This window comes from Nanorana parkeri, unplaced genomic scaffold, assembly GCF_000935625.1.
Source record: "Nanorana parkeri isolate BGI_ZX_2015 unplaced genomic scaffold, ASM93562v1 scaffold364, whole genome shotgun sequence".
In the NCBI taxonomy this organism is placed as follows: Eukaryota; Metazoa; Chordata; class Amphibia; order Anura; family Dicroglossidae; genus Nanorana; species Nanorana parkeri.
In genome coordinates this window covers 402,980-415,215 of record NW_017306632.1, presented here as the reverse complement: position 1 = coordinate 415,215, position 12,236 = coordinate 402,980, and the positions used below count along the sequence as shown (strand labels likewise).

At 39.2% G+C, this 12,236-nt stretch overlaps 1 protein-coding gene across 1 annotated transcript in view; it reads right to left on the bottom strand.

Moving 5' to 3' along the window:
- The window catches only part of LOC108788950 (transcription elongation factor B polypeptide 3-like), a 36,805-nt gene extending 27,305 nt beyond the window's left edge, over positions 1–9,500 (bottom strand). The window contains exons 1-4 of the mRNA XM_018558856.1: positions 9,453–9,500; positions 7,452–7,508; positions 3,391–3,503; positions 626–1,319 (exon numbers count right to left, since the gene is read on the bottom strand). Of these exons, the coding sequence (XP_018414358.1) occupies positions 626–1,319; positions 3,391–3,503; positions 7,452–7,508; positions 9,453–9,500 (912 nt within the window). The remainder of the gene's footprint in view (positions 1–625; positions 1,320–3,390; positions 3,504–7,451; positions 7,509–9,452) is intronic.
- Positions 9,501–12,236: the final 2,736 nt, after the last annotated feature.

Here is a 12,236-nt window from a genome sequence, read left to right as displayed (position 1 = left end):
ACAGACTCAATTGTAGATCCTCAAATAATCTCTGAATTCATGCCAACACTGTCCTTCCTTTTGGAGGGTGACTACTTTTGCTTCCCATGGTCCCTGTGTGTGTTGTAAAGTAGCCACCGCTCCAATCTCACTCCCATGATGGACTCCAATCCCAATACAAATTAGTAAACTAAATGCGATATTGTAGTCCATCATAGAAGTGAGCTTGGAGTGGAACAAAAGTAGCAACCCTCTAAAAAGGAAGGACAGTGTCAGCACCAATTCAGAGATGATTTGAGGATCTACAGCTGAGTGATACACAAATAGGATACATTTTTGTTAATTCTTAAAACTGCATGCAAGTACCCTAACTATTAACTCCTGAGTTTAGGGTCACTTTAGGAATTTGAAAGCAAGCTGTTGTATCCCAGTAGCCAAGTTGTTCCCTGAATACAAAGATGCTACTGCATAGCATATTGTGACCACCTTGTTTTTCTCAGCCCTAAAAACAAACAATCTTGTTCATATTATTTTGCTTATTTCGTTACTCAAAATAACCCACAAGTGAAAGTTGTTACTATGAGAATACTAATTTTATACTCTTTATAAGAAGGCATATCTCATTCAAAAAGGTTTTGGAACTTACATCTGTTTCATCAACCTGTTCCTCTTTTTTCTTTTTTGGACTTTTTTGCAGTTCAGAACTGGACCGCTTCATTTTGCAGTACTGGTTGCATACCTGTACCTTATTAGGAGGTTCATTTGTCAAGTAGGATTTATTTTTCCTCTTACTGGAGGCTTGGTCATAATTGAGATAGGACTCAAATGACATACTGGGAGTCTCAAATTCCTCACTGGGCAAAGTCTCTGCCGTTTTCTCCACACTTGGCTGGAAGCTGTTGCGACTTTCATTATTTTTATTATGCCTGCTGTGCTTGGGAGGGCTCTCTTTATTCTTTGTATAGACATGTTTCTTTTCATTGTTAGATGAATGAGAATATTTTTCAGTCCTTTTCTCAGAGAAATGGACCCTTTTTGACTTTTCACCTTTTGAGTGAAAATTTGAGTGAGCTTTTTCTTCTTCGTCTTCTTTGCCTTGTGGATCCTTTTTCGGTTTCATCTCTTTAGATTCAGGTTTCTTTTCATACTCTTTGATTTTCTTTGTTTTATTGGATTTATTTTTTGTGGTCTGAGATTCAGGTAGCTCTTCACTCCAGTGATTATTGCCTTCTGAATTCAACACCTTTTCCACTACGGCTTCTTTTTTCTTCAGCTTTAAAATCGACTGCTTTCTTTCTATAGTCTCTTTCGGTTCATGCTTAGGCATTGACTTCTCATCACTAGTAAAAACAAATATACAAGTTTCCATAACATTTTTAAGCCTAACATGTATTGCAGAGTTGCACTGAATGTGTGTTTTTTTTAATTTACCTAGCTACACATTTAAAAGCATATCTAAACCCTAAAACAAAAATATATGGCAGTTTAGCAGCCCTTAATATGCTGGTTATACTAGTTCTTTTTTCAGTATATATTGTGTTTATGTTTAGCTGGTAATTCTGCAAAAAAAACAAATTTCCTGCCCCTGCCCTCTTCACAATCTGTATTTGGGAGCCATGGTTGTCACACAGGCCGACTTTGTTAATCCCCATTACATGGGTGATCAATAGATTAGTAGTTTACAGCAGATAGATCAGATTGTTTTGGACTTCCAATTCCACTCACAGGAAGTGACGGGTACACTGCATTTATGACAAGAGGTATTTACTGTACTTGCTAAAGGTCTTAGCCTGAAAATAAAAAAGAACAAATACAAAATACAGTGACCACATCTAACTGGTAAGCTGCAATAGTTTACTTTTTTGTTCTTGGGTTTAATTATCCGTTAACTACCTTCGGACCATGAGAGAGAGAGAGAGAGAGAGAGATACATGCATGTGTGTGTGTGTGTGTGTGTGTGTGTGTATATATATATATATGGCAAGGTTTACATTGCCAAGCTCTCGCCTTTCTCTTACATCAGAGGCAGGGTAGCATAAAGGACATAATGAATAGATGAGTCATCTATTCAATACTTTCTAGTGAAAACAAGCTGCAATTGCATTAAAAAAATTAAATAAAAAGTGTTTTAAATCATTTTAGCTCTTTTAACCCCCTTCCTCTCCTACTTCTGTTAGATCTATTCTGTATGCGCTGACCTGTATAATGAACCATTTCACATCCACCTCCCTCTTCTCTATGACCTGTACATTTATTGGATCTTGTGCACTAGTACCAAGCTTCATGTTTTAACACCCTCAATACTAACACGTATTAATATTGAGGGTAAATAAATCTGATCACCTTGAGTGTCACATTCCAAAAAGGGGTAATTTCAGGGATTTTCATGCTGTCCTGGCATTTTTATTTGCTATGATTTATAAATAAGAGAAACCTTTTTTGTTCTTTACTTTACATAGTAAAAAATTAAGAAACAAAAAGTGATTAAATACCAGTAAAAGAAAGCTGTATTTGTCCCCCAAAAAACGATATAAAATGTATTTTGTTACAGTGTTGCGTGACGGAGGAATTGTCAGCCAAACTTGCACAGCGCTGAAAAATGGCCTGCTAATGAAGGGGGTGTAACATGCCGACAGTGCAGTGGTTAATATGCATGAAATATTGATATTTTACATTTACAGTAGTCTTTTTTTCTTCATTTCTAGTTAATGAAGTGTGAAATCTTCAAGGGTCTTTATAAAAATATCTATTGGTATTTCCATTTAGAAGCTTGAACTAGGCATTTGTAGTTAATATTCTTACATACTTTACCAGCAGTATCCAAACACAAACATTGTTATCATGTAGAGACAATTAAGGTGAGACGCCAAGTACCAAATGTTAAAGCATCATGAGAACAGTACAAAGAGATTTCCCCAAGCATAACTAAACACAACCAACCCAAGTATAATGTTACAAGTACATCTTATACAAGGTCATTTGTATGCAAAGTAAAGGTTGGGTAAACAATCTTCCTAGCAGTTTTCATATTGCATAGAGTGGGGAAGGGTTAGAACACGTTAGGAATGGTAGACACCTAAATACATTGTGCCGCCATTGTGGTGTTATTCATGCGTAAAAAATAGGCTCACCTCATCGTACACAAAATTCAGTGCATACTGAATCTTTGTGCAACACATCACAACAAATAGAATTCACTTCAATGCGTTAGAGATGCATCAATTCATATATGCAATGTGTTGTGTAAAAATGCTGCCTGTCCCTGCTGAGGAGATTTTCCATCTATTCCTGTCAAAGTGGGACAGGTGTGAGAGGACATAGCAATAAAAAGCTGACAGAGGATGAAACTCTTCTAAACTATCTTAGCCAACTTACCTTATACTTCATGTTGTTTTAAGCCAAACTACTTACTTTTCAATAACCTCAGGAACCAACTTCTTCCACTGAAGAACAATAGATTTAGCAAAGTCTCCCACTTCAGTATGTTTTCGGAAGCCATTTACGGTTTTGCCTACTCCGGTTCCCTTATGTAAATTTGATAAAGAAAAGTTAACCTGTGCAATTCAGATCATGTTAAAAGCATTTGTCATTCAAAAGCTATTGTGCTTTGATTACTATCCCTACTTGTGTACCAGTATGCCCAACTCAAACAAACATAATTATCCTGTGCAAGTAACTACAGCATGTTTAAAGCAGAACTTCAGGCAAACTTCTACATACACAGTCCAAACACATAGGAGGGAATGGCTTACCTGTCAAAGGATTTGGATATGTGATTGGCCAGTTTTGTTTTGGGATCTGAGCACCCCTGCCAGGCAGCAAGGCTAGGCTGGTGACCTTACTTTTCATTACCAAAAAGAAACAATACAGCTTGGCCACCAACCTGAACCAAAGGAGGACAACTATGTGTGAAATAGACAGTTCTGTGCAAAGTAATATAGCTCTAAATTTGCATCCAAGAGTGTTACCTCGTCCTCTCCCACGGCTTGTGTGTAGGGAATTACAGGATACCAAGTCAGACTGAGGTTTTCATGCCAATAGCCAGGAAAAATGCATTTGATCAGTTGATTAGTCTCAAAGGCTTAAGAGGGTCTCATTACCTATAACCAGTGGTGTCCCTAGACATTTTGCCATGCAGGGGTGAACGCAATCAGAGCTTTTAGCAAATGGGGACATTCCGGCCAGCGTCCTGCCCAGCTCCTGGCAACCAGTGACATCACTAGTTGCCAGGAACTGGGTGAGACACCAGCCAGAGCATCTCAGGTTGCTAAAGGCTGTGTGAGAAGATGTGTATGCCCCTTATTCATCTCTCCTCCCGGTTCTTAGCAAGTGACGCTCTGGCCAGAAAGGGGTTGGCAGGCACACTGCAAACATTGTGCAGCAGAGCGGCCATGCCACCGTACCTGCCACCCTCAAACGACCCAAAGAGATGCCGCCTGAGGCAATAGCCTCAGGCTGCCTCATTAAAAGGGACAGTCCTGCTAAAACATTTGCTAACCTGCTGGAATGAACTAACTACAGTATGTTGTAGAAAAACTGCTGAAGATTCATATGAAGTGGCAGATTGTGTGCTATTTAAACTTTTTGTTAGGGCTTATGGCCTCAAAATCGGAACTTATGTTTTCTTAAAAATATTCAGTTACCTGGGACTCGGAGTCAGGAGATGTAATTCTCTGCCAGTTCTTGTTCAGAGCAAAGAAAACGCTCATCACGGTCATTGGGTAAACAGTTTTCTCTGTACAACCCTACATTAAACCAACTGGTTACTTATGAATATAATCAGCTCCGTTGCTGTTTAGAGCAGGTCACATACTGATTGCTCTCAGAGAAATGGAGTCAGTGTTCCACATCCACATTACTTCTTCAGACTGAGCAGCTACAAAGCAGCACATGAGTAAATAGGCTCAAGTTTTTCCTATGTACTATGCTGTATGCTGTGAGCAACAGACTTAAACAACACTGTGTACCAGGCAATACAAGATTATGGGGCCCCTTGAGCTCCGCCCATATACAAGTCCCTCCCACATGCCCCACTGACCACTTACCCAATGACCGTGATCAACCTGCATAGGCATTCTTGTGTCACAGAAATTTTTTCTCCACATTTTTCAAATAGTGGGCCAATTCACTAAGAGATGCAATCAATGCAGAATGGCACTGGATATAGAGGACTACAAATCCCAGCAATAGTACATTATAGCTGGCGGTATTCTGCATTGCGCTGTATAGAGGACTACAAATCCCAGCAATAGTACATTATAGAGCACAATGCAGAATATCACCAGCTATAGAGGACTACAACAAATCCCAGCAATACATTATACACTGTATGTATAATGTATTGCTGGGGGTTGTAGTCCTCTAGCTGATGGTGTAATATAGAGCACAATGTACCATCAGCTACAGAGGACTACAAATCACACTATCCCAGCAATACATTATACATACAGTGTATAATGTATTGCTGGGGTTTGTAGTCCTCTAGCTGATGGTGTAATATAGAGCACAATGTACCATCAGCTACAGAGGACTACAAATCCCACTATCCCAGCATTACATTATATAGCACCATGTGGGGGAAAGTGCAGGCTTACCTGAGCAGTCTTCCAGCAACTTGGTGGAAGACTGCTCAGTGACGGGCCCCCTGATGGCAGTGCCCGACTGGTCAGTCCACCCCTGCTGTGTACTATCGAGGGAATGGTTACACTGAGAAAAGATTTGATTCTGTTCAGAAATGTTTGGAATTGAATACACTGTTGCCATTTCACAGTCAACATGGCAACACTACTTTCTCAGTACAGTGATCTTTTAACTTCCTTTTCCCAGCTTGTCAATTGGACAAGGAAGGAGCACAAGCACATGAATAAGGTCATTACCCTGCTCACCTCTTTGTTCTCACAATGTTTGATAGCACTGTTCAATGCAATAAAGCTTAAAATAGTATTATACTTGCAAACAAATATACATTGCCCAAAGATCTTACAATCATCATATTTTTGAACAGCTGGCTCCAACATTCTTAACTCTGCTTCTCTGAACTTCCTGTCCAGTATAAGATGCACCAGAGACAGGGAAGTCTCCAGATGCTGTCCATCTACTGGATGGTAAAAGGAAGGAGGGAGGAGAGAGGAAGGAAGAAGGAAGACTAGGGAGTGGCTTGCCCTGCTGAACTATGACTTTGTGGAGATGCACACAGCTTACTAGCACACACATGGATGGCCCCATAGAGCCCTGCAAGGGAAAGAAGTCACCCTAAAACAGGATATCGGGACCAGTGCTCAGGGGACCATCTGATTCTGCAAGAAGTTAAAACTTTTAAACATCAGTAGCAGCATCCATTGTAAGTGATCTCATTAGCATTTGAAATAGCTTAAAAACCTTTTAACTTTAATATCACTTTAAATGCGCAACTGATGCAAAAACTTATTTAGTTTTGGATACAGTGGAAAAGGTATTAGAACTGTCAGGTGTTTATTGCTGCCGTTAAGGTGATTCATCCTCTCTTTTTATCCTGGTAACCGTTATTGAAAGAAAATCTAAAGTTTGGGGTTGTCGTCAAAATAGGAAGAGATAGGAAACCTTCCAATGGGGACACTAGTCCTGCTGTTCCTGTTGACCACAAGGGATTTCCCTTGCTTTTAAGGCACCGACTCGCCCTTCCTGTTGTGGCATTTGTTCAGAAAGTGAACGGGACAAAGATGGCCCAAAAAAAAAAAAAAAGACAATTTCACCTTTAAATACGGTAGATTATACTGAGCACCAGAAGCAGGGTATTGGTGCAGGTACCAGAGTCGACTCAAGTAAAAATCAGGAAATAGCCACCAGAAGGTGACCCTGTAAATACATGTTCAAAACAGCAAAAAGGCATACCTGTAAAGAATAAAAGGCACTATACTTACCTTTCTGTGTCTTGAAACAGTGTTGCTCCCCTGCCAACACAAGTATTAGACTGATCGGATGGGTGGAATAGCTGTTTTCCCCAATTGCACACAGTGGTTCCTCTTGTTGGCTCAGATATGCTGTAGTAATATATGAGCTTGCTAGAGGAACCACTGTGTGCAGCTGGCAGAACAGGTGTTCACACATTCAGAAGTGCTGAATAGCTACAGTGGCCGGAGAACAACATCATGGCAGCCTTTCAGGAAGTGGGTTGCCAGAAAGGCGAGTATAGTGGCCCACTTACAGCCATGTCTTTTTGCTGTTTTGTCCCTGTAGTGACATGGTCAGGTTATTTATTTGAGCATCAACTGTATGGTTAATTGCATGAAACTTGGAATGGATGTAGCACCTTGAGTCATCGGTGAAGAATGTTTATCTTACCTCTAACCACTTTCCACTGATAAAAAAGACCTTTTCGACTTGTAGAAGAAGAAGTTTCCCATTCCACATTTCCCAAGTTTGGTACACTGTTACACAGCAAGCAAAACGCATTACACTAACAAACGTGGAACTTTTTTCTTTTCATCACTTACCACAAGAATTTCCAATGTAATGTCAAGCTCTTGTAAGCTTTTTAGAGTTCTGGAAATCTGTATTTGAATGAGAGAAAAAAACCAAGTTGTGTTTTAGTGGTAACATACAAATATGCTTTAAAACAGACATTCTACCTATAAAAAACAATATCTTGTGATCTTGTGTTCTCGGGATGGATTTCTCTACATAGGGAAGCATGCTACAAACATCAAGTTACTCCAGCATTTCAATGCCTTTCATGACTGTGGCAAAATGGGTTTGTTCTGTTATGTAGTTCTGTATAAAGTGGTATACATTCTTTAAAGGAAACACGTGCTGTGAAAAATGACTAGTCTGCCCTTGCCGATCCTCTGAAAAAGCCAAATTTTTGGATGGTAATGCTGATCCCAACAGAAATAGGTTAATTGCTGACTAGAAAGGACAATAGCAGCACGTGATGTCAGAACCAAGTTATATACCTGTTCCAGATTAATGGAAGTATGTACTGTAGAGGTTAGAGCTGACTGCACCGCCTTTTTGTGGTCTCCCCTATTTAGCAGATTATTTTAGCCTTGCAATCCTGCCATGGGCACACTAGACCCTACCGGCAGTTACATGGGAGTGGTCAGATTCCATACTCTGTGTTGGAATGGGTTTCCATGGCCGAGCAACTGCATCCAAGCCTTACATCACCAAGTGCAATGCAAAGCGTTGGATGCAGTGTTGTAAAGCATGCTGCCACTGGACTCTAGAGAAGTGGAGACGTGTTCTCTGGAGTGACAAATCACGCTTCTCTGTCTGGCAATCCGATGGACGTGTCCAGGTTTGGCGGTTGCCAGGAGAACGGTACTTGCCTGACTGAATTGTGCCAAGTGTAAAGTTTGGTGAAGGGGGGATTATGGTGTGGGGGTTGTTTTTCAGGGGTTGGGCTTGGCCCTTAGTTCCAGCGAAGGGAACTCTTAAGGCATCAGCATACCAAGACATTTTGGACAATTTCATGCTTCCAACTTTGTGGGAACAGTTTGGGGATGGCCCTTTCCTGTTTCAATATGACTGTGCACCAATGTACAAAGCAAGGTCCACAAAGAAATGGATGAGTGAGTTCGGGGTGGAGAAAGTTGACTGGCCTGCACAGAGTCCTGACCTCAACCCGATAGAACACATTTGGGTATAATTGGAGCGGAGACTGCGAGCCAGGCCTTCACGTTCAACATCAGTACCTGACCTCACAAATGCACTTCTGGAAGAATGGTCAAACATTCCCATAGACACACTCCTTAACCTTGTGGATGCCTTCCCAGAAGAGTTGAAGCTGTTATAGCTGCAAAGGATGGGCCAACTCAATATTGAACCCTACGGACTAAGACTGGGATGCCATTAAATTTCATGTGTGTGCAAAGGCCGGCATTCCAATACTTTTGTGATATAGATATAGAATTGTTTTTTTTTTTTTTTAAATATAAACAAAATGCTACATTAAACACAGGAATGCACAAATCCCAGGAGCCCGGAACCCAATGCACCTTATAAATGACAGCTGCCTCCTAAGTTTTGAGGTTTTTTTCTAGTCTAGTCTTGGAGCTGGAAAAGTATCAGTACGGTACTTGGTATCTGAACATCCCTACTTTTTAAATCACACAATAGTTTCAGGGCCTGTACTAGAGCCAATGCTTTTACAGGCCAGTAGAATGCCAAATCCATAACGGTAGGTCAGATTAAGCAAAGCGAGACTCTTACACTAATCTTGACTCCATGTACTCCTGGCATAGGTCCACTGCTCCATCCCCATAGTACCATTTAACATCTCCTCTATATACCACAGGTATATGGATCATAATGATCTTAAATGGTATCTAAATACTATCACGGTTGGTGATACACTGCAGTCTCAAACAAATCTGCCAAGTTTTAACTTCACAGTGCTAGTTCTGCAAGAGCAGAGAAGCAGCCGTACTCCCACATTATTGTCCTTCTATGATCCATGCAACACATAGTAGCATCTCACCTGGTTCTGTCCATACCCAAGCTGGTACTTCACTCCCCTCCACTTTCCCGGTAGGAGAAAGCATGATCCTCCCCAAGCACACTACACGTGTCTCTCTCTCTCGAGCACACACGCCAACCACCGACTTAATTCTCTTAATGCCACTTCACTCGACTCCACAGCAACCTGCTCACTGGTAGGGCCAAAAACCAATAGACTCTAAAAAAAGGGGAAACCTGCACTCTGTTACACATATTGCAGCCACTGGCCCTGCATGGCATATAGTATTTTTATATGTGGATAATGGAAAAGTTTGCCTTTGTATTTCTCTCAGTACAAGGTTCCTTTAAGGGAAATTATATTTTTTTTTTTTAGAAAATATTCTATGTTTAATGATAAATAACTAAAAAGCAGAAATGTTTTCCCCAAATCATGTAGATTGCTTATGAATATCTATTTTAATTGCAGCCAGTTGGGGGCGTTCTAGTCTCCCTTTTCATGTTAATCTGGCTGTTCCTAGCTGCTGTGATCAAATAGCCTGTTTATTTGTAAGCTAACTGTACCATTTTATACCACCAATCATGCTTTCATAAGAAAGCCCAGGCATATAATTAAAGGCTTAAACATATACGCATATTCACTTAGAAGTACCTAGTACACAGCTCATAACCATTTATTTGGCTTGGCTTTTACTGTAGTCTTTTTTTTATTTACAAGTGTAACACGACAGACAAATCTCATTAATGTTTAACTTTCCTGGAAACTTTATACATCTTTGAATGAAGGCAATCAGATAATTTGCAAATCATGAAACAGAACATCTAACTTTGTTATGGAGGAGTTTCATCATACTGATATTTCTAGTTTTCATTTATTTCTAATCCCAGGGGGCTAAACGTCAGAGGCAATTTTAATTCTGCTGCTTCTGAGCAATGTTCCCTCTTGCTGGCAACATTCTTTACTGAAACACATTGTGTTGCAAATAACATGATTGCTTGTGTTTAAAACCCAACGGTGTAAGTTAGCCCTGATACTGCAACCATTACATATTTGCTGTAATGAGATATTTCCTGTAATGAGATACCTATATTAGGCAATGGGTTTGATGCACTTGCTGTGTTGGTGTATGTGGATTTGACTTTTTTTTATTATTTAAAATAAAAAATAAAAAAATATCAAAATGTTCCTATACTTGTGGATGCAGGTAAAAGAATCCAGTTTTTGACATACAGTATTGATGCAACTGAATACAGTTACAGTTAACAAGCTGTTAAGGGTTACTGCACATAATACCTTCCTATTGCTTTTGACTTCTAAAAGTCACAGAATATCCCATATATGTGTTACAAGAATCTACAGATCTTGGATCTCATTGCTTTGTTTATAAACACAACCTGCAATTTAGGTAAATGGAACAAGGTAATGTGGTTCCCTACTGAAGAACTGGACGTAAACATGATTAGGTTTCTAATGTCATAAAATATATGATACAACTAAAATATAGGCAATTTCTCTTAGGAGGTAATTAGAGCCAAATAGAACATTGCTCACTAAAATAAATATTGATAGTCCTACTTACACATTTACTTTTTTTCTCTTTAAATTGTAATCCTAAAATGGAACATGTAACTTGAGGCAATTGCAGACATGGGATATTAAATGAAATGTATGCTGTAAAAACCTCCATTACTGCACATGATCACACACTAGTCAGGCATTAATGGAACCATTAGGTTTTGAAAGAACAAAAACATGTTTTAGATGGTTTGATTGCTAGTAATTTTTTCTATTTTTAAAAGTAGCAAGTTTTCTCTGTGCAAGTTTTGACACAGGCTGATTTCCCATTAATGTGTATCTTGTGATATATTACACAAAGGAAGCTGAAGCATCAAAGTGGACTGGAGGGGGAATAGCAAAGAATTTACAAATTCACACGCCACTGGAAGCATCAGGACTGACACTAGATAAAAGTAGTGCTTTATAATTTGGCCAAAAAAAAAACCCCCATTACATCGGAGGACCTACATGAACAGAAAGTGCTCATTTGTTGACATCCGCATAAAAAGAGACAAAAAATATATATAGATACACATACACACACACACTGCAAAAGGTTTCGGAGCCATTAGTAATTACGATGTGTGGGAATTTCATGAGATTAGATTCATAAATGGGATTCAGGGGAATATAGCTATGTAAATTTGCCATAGCAGGATTTACAGACTTTTAAGGTTTCAAAAATGATAGAAAAATAAAAAAGTTAGGTATATTATTATATTATTGATTTTAATAGAGCAGCAAAATATATGGTTCTATGCAGACTGATTTGCAAGGTATATGAACCACTTATGCTACAGTATATTTCACACTTGGAGAAAGGTGAAGTTTCTATTCCTTTTAAAAAACCTTATCCTTCTAAAAGACTTCATAGTAGAAACATTTTCCATGGACAGCCTTTGTAAGGGTCCCCATACAAGTTACAATCTGACTATACAATGGTACAATCAACTTTAGATTTCATACGGACATAGTTTATTCAGTCAATTTGTATCCAAAAACACAGGCCATTGCACTACATAGTGATTTCTAGATCCAAAGGAGATTGTACAGTCAGATTGTAACATTTGAGGTGAGCTTTAGGTCAAACTAAGCAATTAATCACGAAGCATTGTTGGCAAGTATAGGTATAGGCAAGTAAGTTTGAATATTTCTTTAAATGTGCATTATACTTTTTGGACCACAACACGTCTACAAGCCTCCTTAGGCCAAATTGCTTTGACATTTATGGCTATGAATGTTTGTAGTCACATAGTTACATATT